At 37.4% G+C, this 15,002-nt stretch overlaps 1 protein-coding gene across 1 annotated transcript in view; it reads left to right on the plus strand.

Annotated features, from left to right (window-relative positions):
* ESRP2 (epithelial splicing regulatory protein 2) overlaps positions 1-15,002 on the plus strand; it is a 43,800-nt gene that overhangs the window by 10,215 nt on the left and 18,583 nt on the right. The window contains exons 3-6 of the mRNA XM_080636601.1: positions 11,464-11,577; positions 13,475-13,589; positions 14,348-14,446; positions 14,603-14,657. Coding sequence (XP_080492727.1) covers positions 11,464-11,577; positions 13,475-13,589; positions 14,348-14,446; positions 14,603-14,657 — 383 coding nt within the window. The remainder of the gene's footprint in view (positions 1-11,463; positions 11,578-13,474; positions 13,590-14,347; positions 14,447-14,602; positions 14,658-15,002) is intronic.

Raw genomic sequence — 15,002 nt, forward strand, 5'->3', positions numbered from 1 at the left:
TCATTAAATCCACATGCTCTGAAGGTAGATGTGAGTTTTAAGATATATATTATGCAAAAGGCATTGGCAATTGAAATTTGAATGCTCACCACTTGCGATGAGTGACAAAACAAAAAAACCCAGCCCTGCCACTTCTCCCAAACTTCCATTTAAAAATATTTTAAGTTCTCTTTCCCCTAACTACCTTTCTTTGTAGAGCTACAGTGGGTAGAGAGGGACAAAAAGTGTTGGGAAATAGATACTGGGTTAGAACTAAAACATAGGAAAGAAACATAATTTAAAGATTAAGAAACAGCTCTATTCTCTTGTGCAAAAACTTGGCTCCTGTAATGATTCTGGACGCCTGAAATTTAAGTATGTGCTTTAACATTATAATAGGTTGTGTAGACATTGGCAGTGTGTAAAATTAAATGCCTTTACAGAAACTGTGGTAGAACGCCTTTCCTGATAAGTGAATCTGTTGCAGTGAATTGCACTAAGACTAAAGTAGAGCTATAGTATGCAACTTGGAAAATAGAAGTGCAAAAACCACTATGCTTTGTGAGTAGATCTTATTGTAGCTGTGTGCCTGAAAGTTGATTTAGGAATCCTTTGCAGCTGAAGAGAGACACCAAATAGTGTATAACACATCAAACCTCTTGAATTAAATAATTATTGGATTGGAGGGGGATGCAAGAGACAGAGAACTGGAAAATATATAGCAGTCACAAAAATGCGAATATGACAGAGTTTTGGGGTATGCTTGATTGATTATTTGAGTGTATTAGCCAGTGTTATTTTGTTCAGCACAATTAAATGGTTATAGGATGAACTTGTGCATATTGTAAAGCATGTAAAATGGCACCATGTAAATATGAAGTGCAGGATAAGGAAACTGCTCATCTCATGGTATGCTTAAAGAAACAAAAGAAAGCATAAATCAATTCCCCTCTCCCAGTAAGTCTCAGACATTGAGAACTGATCGCAGGAATCTGTGTGACTTGTTTCATATTCCAGACAACTCATACCAAGCCTTTCACTTTGGAAACAAGAAGCTGCCTGAACAAGAAGCTATAAGAGGAAGCAACATCTAAATAATGTCACCATAATAATGTCATCATTAATGTTCTTGGTCTGTATTGGGAAGGTCTGAATCACTGGGAAGGCCAAATGTAAATTCTGATCTTACTCAGTTACAAACTGCTAGAAGTTAGGAGGCAATAATCTCTTATTCTCATTTTTGCTTCCTAACAATCAAACATAATTAATTTCTGATGCATGAGGTCACTGCCCTAATCTCTGACTTTAAAATTTCAGAAATTAAAGGCAAGCTGGTTTAGGCATCTACTTCCTCTTCTGCATTATGTTTTTGTGAAAGCATGTTGAATAAGAAAAGGGGAACTCGAATTTCTGAAGCAGAGAAGAGTGAGTTAATAGAAGTTCTTCTTTTTTATTGATGTTTGTATGGGTTTTAACAAAAATTGCTCAGATGCTTCATGAATCTCAGCTGTTGTTCAGGAATATCCATGCCTATGATATTCATATTTGTAGTGTAAGTTTAAAGGAGAGGCAGGAATATGAGAGAATCTTGAAGGAAACACTGAATTGTAGATAATATTTATGTCTTCTTTCTTTATGTGTCTCTACTTCTTTTTACTTTCCCTGGATATTAATACAGAAGCAACTTAAAAAAGAACCCAACAGAAAAAAATGCTGTAATTTTGCAGGTATTGGCTATTCTCCTACAAGTGGTTACGCTTGCACTACAAACAATGAGGTAGTGTTGAGTAAATATAGCAGTACCATGCATTAAAGTCAATAGAGCCAGTGCTAAAGATCACATTGCTAGTGAAAGTTTGTCCTTGAAACAGAGGTAAGTGGAAATGGGGGAGCTATAGAAAGAACACCGTGAGAGGGAGCCTGTGCTTAAATCAAGGCTTTAGGAAGCATTGCAGCCGTGGCATTAATTAAAACGTAGGGTTTGGAAAGTATGTTCAACCTTGTCTTTCAGGCTGAAATGACTTGCTCTGTGAGTTGAGCTGATAGCACCTGTGAGGAGTGTGAGGCACCATGTAATCCTGCTTGAAATGTAGGTAAAAGGTTGACTATGGATTTTTTTTGCACTACTAATATTCAGAGTTTCCTTTTGCTTAAAGACAGACTGGTAAATAATCTATGTTAGCAAATGCCAAGGCATTCTGCAAAATATATATCTATTCTGCATTATTTTGTTGTATTTGGTAGCTAGTAGCCTTTTCATACAGGTTAATTTAAAGATGAAAACTTATTTCATCACAGTGTTTCCTTATTTAGCTGTTTCCTGACACATAATATACTAGTAAAGTAAGTCCTAAGAACTGTGAAATTCTTACGTTGCTGGAATGGGGTGCTTTATCTTTCACAAGGCTAACTTCAAGTAGCTTATTTGTGGAATACTGTGCATATTTCAACACTCTTTTATTAAAACAGATTGTGCTTTTGAAGATAAAAGCTGTGATCTGATTGCTGTGACATTTAGATGGCCTGAATCATGGTCTTACCTTTTATGCCTAATGCATTACTTAAATTTGGTGCTGTAGACACCATAGCTGGAAAGCTTGCAAATAAACTGGTGTTGCAATTTCCATCTAAGAAATAATTAATCAAAAATGGACATATAATGCTCAAATGGCATGGCTTGGACAGATCTTTGTCTTGGCAGAAGGTTAGATGTTTGCATTCATTCCTAGGAAGAATTACTACTTTCAGTTAGCTATTGTTTACTTTGTCACACAGAGACCCAGGCCCAATTAAAAAGAGCCAAAGAAAGAAATTATGAGGCAGTTTAACCGTCGAGATAGTTTATCACAGTCCTGAATCACAATGGTCTGTTTTCTATTCTCTACAAACTGTTACTGGATGAAGCACAACGACTGTTGTTCCATGTCTGTATTTCATATTCTGCCTGTTTCTGAACTGTGCTAAACAAACCTATTTTAATGAAGAAAGTTAGATGTAGTCTACCCTCATGTAAGCTGAAAGTTTTCAGGGCATCTGTGTAATTCTGAATGATTATGTTTTGTGGAATGGAAGGATGTGATAAACTTCCATTTTTTTTTTTCTCCCTTGACCTCTTGAGGTCAACATAAAAGCTATATCCAGGCTGTGTGTCTTCCTGACTTGAGAGCTCTGTGTGACCTGTGTGACGACAGTGAGTAAGAGGACAGGGTGATATTCCTTCCTGGTAGTTCAGCTTCCCAACAAAGTAGAAGATGAAAGTGGTTATCTAAAGTAGCTTTAAAAGTACTTTTTTTTTTTTTTTTTTAATTACTGTATTTTTTTTTTTTTTAACTACTACTTCTTTGAAGATTCATGGTGACTGGAATTTTATGACAGAATTCAGAGCATGCGGTAGTTGAGACCTTAACCCTGTTACCTTTGTTAGCTCATGCCATGGGTGGAGAAGAATTAGTTTCTATGAGAGGTAAGAGCATGAGTTTATGTCTATATGGACACTCAGTTCAGGTGAAGCTGTTTTGGAACACCAGCAGGATACGTGGTACCTGCTTTGCTGTTGTTCGACCTTTGTTCAGGAAAGAATGCAAAATGGCAAGATTAGTAGGTAGTAATAAGCAACGTAACGTACCTGAGGAGAAGACAGTCTACAGTGTTTGAAGCTCATTGGCACATCCTGCATCTCCTGGAGGCTGAGGAGAACAAACCTGCTCTTACACTTGGAAATTCCAAAGTTGGATGGAAATAACTGGTTTTGGGTAAAATGTATGTTTATCTCACATACATTTTTGGTGGCCATTGTGACTGATTGCTCAATTACTTATTCCGGTTTATAGTACCTTAAGACGCATAAGGTGATATGTAACTTGACTGGTCACAATAAGCACAGTTGTAATGTCTGTGGTGTGCCAGAAATAAAAACCATGCTTTTGTTCAGGCTAGTCTTCAGTCCCTAAAAGTTTTGGGCATCAGTGTTCAGTACAGCAAAAAAACTACTTTCCTCTTAATAGGACAAATCAGACTGGCAATATTGGTTTTGAACATTGTCAGTGAGTGGGCCTGATCTCCTTCTGTCACCTTCTACAAGTTTCCCGTGCAAAGAAATAAAACCAAGGGGCAATTTCTTTTTCATGTTTGTGTCTGAATAGTATTTATATATAGTAATTTTTCCTATTTTGCTAGAAGGGGGAAAAAAAATCGTTCACTGCAGCTTGTGAATGCACTGTGGCTTACACTTAATTTTTTTCCCTTTTAGAATTGTCAGTACAAAGTCACTATGTAACCATTATCAGCCATGTGGAATAGCAGGTAACAGTGAAGTTAAGCAGTGAACAAAAGCAAGGGCTTGCTATGGGATTCTCTGTTTAAAAAGTTACTTAGCACAATAAAGGGTTATCGTGTTTGTAAATACTGCTGAAATGCAGTCTGTGCACCTCCCAGTAGTATTGACATGCTTTAAATTCCTCCATAGCATGGATAAAGCTGACATTATCACCATGGTTTGAAGAGTGAAGGAGTAGAAAACTGCCCATGGAGAGTATTGTAAATAAATGTGAAACCCTCATTGGATGTAGGAACTGAAGTACAAAGTCCAGTTGAAAATATTTCCCAAAGCTTGTGTGTCATGGTATGTTGTGTGTGTCCAAGCTTTGTGTACCAAACCTGTTTCTTGTTACTCTTGAGATTTCTCATGATCCATTAGAGCCTTAAAGTCTTAAGGGAGACATTAGGGTTGCTGGATATTTGTTTTTCAGTGGTGCTCCAATCTTGTTTATGATTTGGTGGCACAATTTGGCTGCATCTCACATTCTGATTTCCTCCTCTCTACTTCCCTCTCCCCCAGCAGTCAACACATCCTTCCCCAAACACACACCCACAGTCCCATGTGTACAATATGATGGCATTGATGTAATGATCTTTACCCTAGCTGCAGAGTAGGGAAAACAGAGCCCAAATTGATCAAAGAATCACAGTATAGGTGAGGTTGGAAGGGAACTATAGATATCTAGCCAAACCCGTGAAAGCAGGGTCAGCCAGAGCTGGCTGCCAAGGACCACGTCCAATTAGGTTGTGAGCATCTCCAAGGATGGAGACTGCAACTTCTCTGGGCAGCCTGTTTCAGTGTCTGACCACTGGAGATTTACGTTCAGGAACTGCACCTGTAACTATATAATTGTTTTGTGGTATTTTCTGTCAATGAATTGTAGAAGACTTTCCATAAAATCAGCCTTTCAGGCAAGAATTGAAAAGTCCTTGCCTGTTGAAGCAAAACTTGGAGTAGAGAATATTCAGAGACATCTTTTTGGAGATTGTTTTCCGTTTCTCTTAGCTGAAACGAGGCAGATCATTGTTATATTTTCTATGATACCAGCAAAGAATGACCCACACCAAATGCTTAAAAGGCAGTCTAAAACTAATGTAGCAAATAATAGTAATGTCTAATAAGTAATGATTTTTCTTTAAAACACAAGACTTGATATCATACATGGCTATAAACAGTATGGCTTTAGTCAAAACACATGTGATATTTGTTGCAAAGTGGTAATGTGATGTTAATGTGTATATATGGGGTCTCATTCCTAGAAAAGCTGCAATTAGTTTATGGTGAAGTGTGAAAGTATGCATGAAAGTGAACTCTGACATTTCTGGGTTGAAAAAGAAGTGCTCTATGTGGTTGCTATATAAGTTGTTTCTACAACATGAAATTCGCACTGTGTGTGTGAGTCTCTATAGACCTTACAGTATTACTGTTTTGTTTTGGTAAATTGTTAGAGAATCTGATAGAATAAAAGATGTCATTCTTTCACTTCATTATGCTAATAAAATGTAACAAATTTCAGGACTTAAAATGTTCAGAGGTATAATGAATTGAAATTTAGAAATAATCTTCTAAATTTAGAAACTGTGTTAGACATGCAAACATGAAATTTTAGCTGATCTGATGAGATTTTTAATATTATAATTTCTGTCACAATATATCACTTTATACATAAAAACATATTCATGTGTACACAGAGATACATGTATCTGTGTGTTAGAGCTGACTGCCTGTAGTGGTTTCTATGCTGCCCTCCACCTTTCTTCTAATAATTCATTACTGGAAGAAGTCTCTTATGTAGGCAAAATAGAAAGAGATCTAAAATCTAGCTTCTGCTTTGCATGGACTTGTGTGCTGGTCAGAGTGGAAATTTATGAAACAAAATGATCACACGTAGCTAATTTTTCAGGTTTGAGCTCACATTTATGTGACTCAGATAAATCTTAGTCTCAAACAATGTATTTTACAGATATGTAGAGTTATATTTTCACTTTCTCTAGGGCAGTTACGTATTATTAATAATAAGAGATCCTTTAAGATCAGGGGAATACATTTGAATATGCAAGCCCAGGTGAGCCGAAATAACTTTTCTTCTAAGTTATCCCTGAAAGTTTTCATTTTAATAATAACCAAAAGATGTCATCTCTGAATAAGGTTGTCTTTTGATCTGGTGTTTTTTGTTCATTTTCTTTTCAAAATGCTTATCTAGAATGCTAAGCATGATCATATACATCTGACATGTTTTCTTTATTTCAAGTCAAGTATCGTTTGTCTGTCTTATGTCTTAATTTTTGACTGAAACAGGTGTGATTTGTCCTCCCACCTAGGTGTAAAGATGGCATAGAAGTCAAAACGAGCAGGTTTTTGTATGCTAATATGGCAGAAACTTAATCATGTATTCATGTGTAATCATTAAGTTGTTATCTCTTGGCAATTTAGTAACATACTTGTCAATACCATTGATTAGAAATCAGGTCCCCATGCTGTGAGGACCATCCTTTTTTCAAAGATTATTTATTAATAACTTGTATCTTTCTATTCCAGAATAGATGTATGTTTACCTGAAATGTGGACTACAAGCTAAGTTTCTTTCTGGATTTTTACATTATGCTTTACCATAACATCACAGACCTGGTTATATTGCAAGGATGCCTTTAATTCTGAAGTTATGTGAATAATTTGTCTTGTCTTGTGCTATTAGCTGCGGTAGGTCAGTAAGGCTAAAAGAGGCAACACAGAGAAGCTTTGTGCACTGATAAAGAAAAGGATTCCATTTTGAAGACACACTAGGAGCTGCTGGAGGTCTGAGAAAGCAGCAGCCAGATTTTCTGTTACTTTTCAGAGGTGAATCAAAGAAACTATCCCCCAGAGCATGTTGGTGTTCTAGAAATGGTTCAGTTGACAGTGTGGGTGCATTCTGTAACTGGATTATCTTAGTATTTCATTATGAAGCTATGCACAGATACAGCACAGATGCAGTGGCCTTTCTCAATGATGCAAGCTATTCTTATTTAGGAAATGGAAATATCCAAATAGCCAGAGGTTTATTTTAGTGCTTTGTGCATCATAACTATATAAAGAGCTTAATGCGAAATCATCTTGTTTCTCTAAGATCCACAGCTTTGCTCAGTTGTAGTTAAGGCAACTCAAAGGGGGCTGTATCACTTCAGCCACTTGGGATTCATTTGCAGACAACACATCAGCTTGTGCTGGCTGTCATCCAGCTTTGCTGCTGGCGAAACTTGTCTCTTCATTCTCTTTGTACTCTCAGCTACACCACCAAAATCCTGTTCAGCCAGTTTTTCAAACTGGTGCTCAAACTCTGTCCTTCCCTCTCACCACTTCTTCTCCAAGAACTGTTTTGAGTTTCATGGAAGTAAATGTACAGAGCAGGTTGTTTGATTCTTCCTCTTCTCTCTCTTCAATTTTTAATCTCAGTATTAAATTATTGAATACATTCCTTTAAATATGGAATGATTCATCAAAACTCTCCTAGGAAGACTGATCTGCTGGAATAAGCAATAAAAGGTGGAGGGTGATGCCGATATGTGGTGGTTCTTGCAGTTGAAATGAGGGCTGGTTGCAAGATGCAAACAGTGGTAAATAACGTGCTGTAACTCTGTTGCTATGAAATGAGTAGATTAACAGGGGAGATGCAGGGCGTGTGAGCTTGGTGGAGGAAGTCTTAAGCTGGGGCAGCTTTGCATGCTAAAGTTGGGGGAGTACTATGGAGGGCAGCATGAAGGTGAATGACAGGACGTAAATAGCTGAGATGTTTTTTATTACTGGAGTGAAGGAGATGTGGATGGAATTTACGAAATGACAGAGTTGTGGACAGGTTATTCAACATGTGAGGAAGAAAAATGTAATGTAAATCTGGCACTGGTCTTAACTTGTCCTTAGCTTGCTACATTTGGGTGTGTGCCGGTTTGAGGCTGATTTTTGAGATGCTGCGTGAAATTTCTAGCGGGGAAAAGGGAGGCTGAAGATGGCTTTTCCTCAGGAACACTGAATTGCTTAACTTACATTCATAAACCCACACTGAAATATATCTGCAGTGGTTGCTTTAACTCCTTTTGATACATGTAATAGGCAGTGTTTATTGTCTGAGAGACTTTGAGGTCCAGTGTAATCTATAGTAATGACAGCAGCTATGCTTCTCATACTTAATTTTTCCACAATTTAGAGATATCTCATGTAGATGAAAGAACCCAGTTCAAGATAATCCCAAATATATGCCATCTATGTGGTGGTGCTTTACTCACTATTTTGCCCCATGCTTTTCTTTTGGGTGAATCTTCGCATTCACACTCTGCTGCCCCATTCCTCTCCTCAGTTAACCCATGTGGTAGTTAAGCTGTTTTGGATAGGAAGCGTTGCTCATGTCTTCTGACTATTCTTCCCACACTCCTTTTGCCCTCTTCTGGAGCTCCTAAGTTTGAAAAAGGCTGGGTTTTAAAATAGAAGTTTTTAAATAAGCACTGAACAGAGCCTGCCAACCATGTGGCAACTGTAAGCTGCTGGCCTCTACTAAGAAAAGTAGAGAATAGTTTTGATGTAGTGATTTTTCCACTGGAAAGGAGTTTGCAATGTTAATTGTTATCACTGACATTTACAAATATGCAGTGCAAATACTTTGGCTCAGTTAAAAATAAAAACAAATGCTGCCTCTCGTGCCTTCTTTAAACCATAGTACACTTGGAATATTTGGCTTATTGGTATCCTTATGCAGCATTTCACTCTTCTTGGTATCTTCTGTGGGCCTTCTGAAAATAGCTGTGCTGTCTATCAGTCTTTTCAGCTGTACATTGTGTGGGATACACCATCTGAAAAAAATGTGACTATTTCAGTGCAACAAAACTGATTTTTACTAACATAACTTAAACCGTTTGGCCTGAGCATTTTCTCCCTTGTCCAAACATTTTTCTCCTCTTGTTTTCTAACTGAAAGACTTTCTAAAACTACAGTTCTTCTGTTTTATTTCTAAAGCAGGTGCCTGCATACACTTGCTACTTCCCTCAGATTGTGTGTGTTGGATTTCTTCTTGTTGCTGATCAAAATAGCTCCCTAATTGCACTCTTTATATAGGCTCCTGTGCACTTTCAGAAACAAGAAGCACAGGGTACAAAGTTAAAGGTTTGAGGAGTGTTTTATTACTGTTCCATCAGTAAGACTTGGCTTCCTTTTGGCAAGAATCCCTGTACCCCTTCTGGAGGTTAATTCTTATCACCATTTCCAATCCCTTTTTACAAATATTTGCTCTTTACTGTGCCCAGAAGTTAAAGCAGAAAGTAAGATGGTCCTGTATTTAGTAAGAAGGCAATTCTCATGTTTGTGGTGTGAATATTTGTTCACATTCTCATTTGTTGTTGGTCTGTGATGGTGTCAGTCCCCAGAACTGCAATTCTGAAGTGGTTCCTTTTGAGTCTTCAGGAATTTTCATCTTTTTTCTGGTGTTTACACGTCAGCAGAAGTATTTTGAGCACTCTTAAATCTCAATTTTCTGACTTTCAGCTACCCTTAAACAAAGACTTGCCATATAGCCTCAGGTTCTTCAAGACTTCAACTTGCGGTAGGAACGCGACCTGAACCTAGCAGTCAGAAGGAAACTGGCTTTCTGAATCTGCAAGAGTTTGGACTGGTTAGTTGATTTTAGTGTTTGCATACTACCAAAGCACACAGAACCAAAGAATTGCGTAGAGGCTTTTTTTGGAAGGATATTTCACGCTTATGAAGGTTTAAATTATCTTCTGCTTCATATAAAATAACTTTGGTTTATAGATTTCTGTCTACATCTATATTTTTTTTATCTGCAAATTAAGCAACTTGCACAAGATGCTTATGTAAGTGTCTCTCCTTACCCTGCTCTGCGCCTCAGTTTTCTGTCTCGGTATGTAGTAGCCACTACTACAGCATTTCTGAACTCTAATGGCAGTGGAACACTGGTTTGCTGTCCAAGCCTAGAAAGGGGCCTGAACTGTGTTTGAGACATTGCTTTGAAATAAAGCGTGGGTAGTGATGTCTCTGCTTCTCATGTTCAATACACGATTTCCCCCTTGAGGAGCCTTACCTTTGGGACACTAATCTTGTAACATTTGTTCACACAGTGAAATACAGTGTAGCCAAGGGATCAGATATTGGTACATACTCTTTTCTAGGCAGAGAACGTAACTATGTAAAGTGTTGATGATGAATCAAACCAACCCTCTTTACCTCAATACGGGTTAAAAGACAGCATAAAGATATTGTCTGAGTTTCAAGTCAACTTGTAATTTGGTTTTGGGGATGGTTGTTTTGGAGTTGCAAACTACTGCCGAGAGCAGTGGGTGGCTTCTGCATCATGAAGTTAATTACTGCTTGCTTTGTGAGGTGAGGCTTTCCTTGGAGTGAGTTGCATCAAGAGGGAAGCTTTGAATAATTATATCTGTCCCCTGGAAAGTTAGCTAACAAGCTACTACTTACTGATTCAATTATGGCGAGGAATTTGACTCTAGCATGGAGTAATAAAAGGATGGAAAATAACACTGAACACGAGAAATTGAGTCCTTTCCTCTTGAGAATTAACTATTGGGAGTTATCCATTCTACAAGTAGGAAATAGGATAGTTACTAGCTATTAGCTAGTGTTTGTAACACTGCTCTCCACCAACAACTTTCATTGGTTTGGATCCAACTTGATAATAATTTTACTTTTGAAAGTATCAGACCGCATTTGTTTGGATTTTCTTAGCATATAACTTTCAAAATTTTAATAGATGCTGATGGGTGGCTATTGCAAAATCAGTATCGTAATTGATCTTGAAGATTTTTTTTCTTTGAAATATTTCATAGCTTTTATTATCGTTAGTTCAGAGTTGAACATTGCCAGTATAATAGCATGACTTTTCATATGAGCTTGTAATTCTGCCATATTGTCCTAATGGTTCTTTTTACCATACTGTTGCTGTTCTTATTTTCTATTCCACAAATGCATATAGTTTATTTGCCTACCTTTTTCAGGAGTCCCCTTTTGCTCTTTAGCATGTTTGCAACAGCTTTTGGAGGGGAAAAACCAAGAAGTGTGCTGAATTATTTTATTTTCTTTAAAAAAAGTGTTTTAGTACTGCTAAGTGCTCAGTTTATGGAATTATCTGTATCAGTCAGTACAATAAATTTTATTGCTTTATTTTTCAGTTTAGTCAGCTGGTATCCAGTGATTTGAAAGTACTTGGAAGGAGCAATTACACACTCTGCAGTGATGGCCAGTTACTCATTCGACAGGTCCTCCACCCAGAAACTTCTAAGAAGGTATGAGATGAGAACTGCTGTAGAAGGGCAGTACTGTGTTTTAAGGACATCAAAGAAGATAACTTATGAGCAACACAATTCAACCTTGAGAACTGTGGTGTTCCAAGAATATTTAAGATGATCCCCACCCTGTCTCAGACATGAGTAGTAGAGAAGTAGTTCTTGGCATTTACTCTTAGAAGCAAGCTACAGTACTACAGTATTGAGGACTCCCAATGAGCGTAAGAAAGAGGAAAATTAGGAAAGAGGATAGAGACAGGAACAATACAAGTACTTTGAATTTTGGGTCTTGGAAAATGGAAGCAAAGGTACGGGGTTAACCTCAGCAATGGTGATGGAGAGCTACTGCCTTGTTTAGGCTTGAGTGAATCCACAGGTTCTGTGTGGATCCATGGGTTTCTACCAAGATCTGAAATTGGTAGGAGCCATGTGTCAGTGTCCTGTATAGAGTAAACACAGGCAATGACTTGCCCTGGAGAATGGCAGTGGTTCCCCATCCGTGTTTATTCAGTGGGAAGTATTACTACAGCTTATTTGCTACTCCCACATGAAGCAGGAGTTTCTACGTTCCTGCAAGGGCTTAGAGCAGACTGCCTTGCACAAGGAGAAGAACCTTGCCTTTGTGCAGGGTGGTGGCTCATGGGTTAACTTGCTTGGCGCGGTCTGCGTGAACCCCACAGGAATGGGAGCTGCTGACATGGAAGGATTTGACTGACCAGTTGTGGGGGTTTTTTTTGTTTGGTTTTTTTTGTTTGGTTGGTTGGTTGGTTGTTTTTTTTTCTATATATATTTGAGGGTGTTGTCTCACACTGAGTTTCTACAAATATTCATTTGGTATTCATGTTATATTAGAATGTAACACTGACTTTTTATGGAAAGCACCTGTTTGTGTAGGGATGAAGCAAGTAAAGAAAAAGGAATGATATTTAACATTCAAACATGATAGTACTGGGTTTTGTGGGTAAATGTTTGTACTTCTCTATTGAATCAAACTAAAACAAAACTAACATTGTAATGCTGTGGAAGAAATAATTGTCCATACCAGATTAAGGAATGGATCTGATTAGGAGTTGAGCTCTTATTAGAGCATTTCTTTCTCTTTTTTCTTTTTTTCCCTCCTACAACACTTTTTCACTTGCAAAAGTGTATTTCTCCCTCCAGAAATGTTAATAAGCCTCAGACCTTGGCTCTTGCTTTTCCTACTGTTATAAGAAGCATTACCTTGTGACTTTTCTTAATTCTTTATTTACAAAGGTGAATGCTGTTTGACTAGACTGAAGTCAAACTTCTATGTAGTAAAATAGTTGGAGAGTGAGAAAGTAGTGAAGTAAGCCAGAATTATCTGGTTTATTCCTTGAAAAACAAGCTAAGTTGGTGTGAAGTGCTGTTTGGAAGTTTGCTTAACAATGTTAAGTATTTTTAATTAATAATAGATAAAACAGATAATTAAAGTTCTTATCCAGTATAGGACAGTAATGAAGAAATGTCTTTAACTTGCTGGAAGATATTTTGTACACTGTTATGTTTCAGTTCAATATTGTCTTTCAGGGTAGCCACAAAAGAGAAAAAACAGTATCCTAAATAGGAGTGGTAATAAAACAGGACAATGTAGATTTTTTTTTTTTTTTTTTTTTTTTTTTTTTCCCCTAGCTGTCTTGTCCAGCTGTTTTGCACAGGTCTGCCTCTGAGAAGCTTTTTGGGTTTGCTCATCTAGAGCTCTAATTCTGTCAGGCTATGGAATTTGAACTGTGTCTCAAAGGAACTAAACTGGTCTATCATAGATAAGGTGGTGACATGCAACTATGTGATTTTTAACACTGCCTCATTCAGTCCAAAAACATTAATCAGAATTTAAAGGAATGGTGTGTACAAAACAAGCTTTTTGCCTTCCTTGTAGAACTTCGTGCTGTCAGACTGCTTCTATTCCTTTTATGATCTGCGCAAAGAATTTCACACTTGCTACCCTAGTTCAGCCGCCGTGAAAGATCAGACTATCAAGACCATGGCAGAATGTATCCTTTTGTTTCAGCTTCTATGCTAGAATCAATTCTGCATCCTTAGGTTTTTATCTCTGTGATCATCACAGGTTTTATTCTTCTAATCCAAGGTGTGGGTTTTAAAAATTGACAGATAAAATAGAAGGATGTTCACTTAAGTGTAGGTTGGGAGGAGCAGCTCTTCTTGTAATACATTTTTGTTTTCAATTTGAGTCTAACACTGAGTTTGAAAACATATTTGGTAAATCTACCAAGGAAAAAAATTGCTTACACTGATACTTGATCTTAAAAGAGGGGCCTAGCTATCAGTGGGCCTTTTCAGTACCAGTTGCCTGTAAGCTTCTACTGTTTGCAGATAGTAATAGTTCTCTTGCATGATGCTTAAAAAAAAGCCCCAAAATCCAAACCAGCAACAATAAAACAAGTTTAAAAACCTTACATCTAAATTGTAGGAGGATTGCTGTGGCCCAGCTGAATGTGGTTAAAGTTCAGTTGTGTTTGAAGTGAAAGGAACTTACTCAGCCTTTTATTTTTTACTTTATTTTTTTTTACTGTTAATGCTGAAATGATGAAAGCTATCAGTAGTTTTTAGACTGTTGACCATTAAAGTGAATATGAACTGGTTTATGAGCAGAGTAACACATTTAATGGTCACATGTCTCAGCTAAGACCAGTAAATTTGATTACCAGTTCTGTGTTAATATCAGGAAAGCCTTATGGCTTGTTTACAAATGATTGTGCAAGTCTGTTATTTTCTATAATCACTTGTTTAGATCTAGGCTTGGGAACAGATGAAGCAGAGGAAGACTTTGGTGTGTGGCAAGTGAAAACCATGGTGGCTATAATTTTCACCATGCTCTCTGAAAGTTGTAGTAAGTGAACTATTAATACAGACTTATGAATTTTCTTTTTTTTTTATTTTCTTTTTTTTTTTTTTTTTTTTTTTGGGGGGGGGAATTGGTGGTGGTACTGTCATTCTTAAGTAATCTCTGACCCTGGTTATATTTAAGCTTCCTGTTTTGTTGCAGGTCACTTATTTACTGAGCCTGAAAATGTGAAACACAAGTATGAAACAGGTCCTTGGTAAGTACCTTTGTCATTGTTGTTTACAACCAAAGATGAAACTTGTCTTCAGCCAGGAAAACTTATGGATATTTTACCATCGTCACTGTCAAAGTAGGTTAGCCCTGCTAACAGTAACAGAGTATTCAGCCTCCTAGTGCAGACAAACTACAGCTTTTATGTTGAATGCTGTACTTTAGTCCATCTCTTTAAAGTCACTGCAAGTTAAGTGCTCTTTGTCCTTTAGTTTCTGTTTAGCATGGCAGTGAGGCTGACTTATCTTACCCAGCGGTGAAGAAATGTTTGTCAACTTTCCCTAAGTCAACAGGGTAATATCTAGTGCACACTGCTGAACTACATGGTACT

The sequence above is a fragment of the Psittacula echo genome (genome assembly GCF_963264785.1).
Source record: "Psittacula echo genome assembly, chromosome: Z".
Taxonomy (NCBI): Eukaryota; Metazoa; Chordata; class Aves; order Psittaciformes; family Psittacidae; genus Psittacula; species Psittacula echo.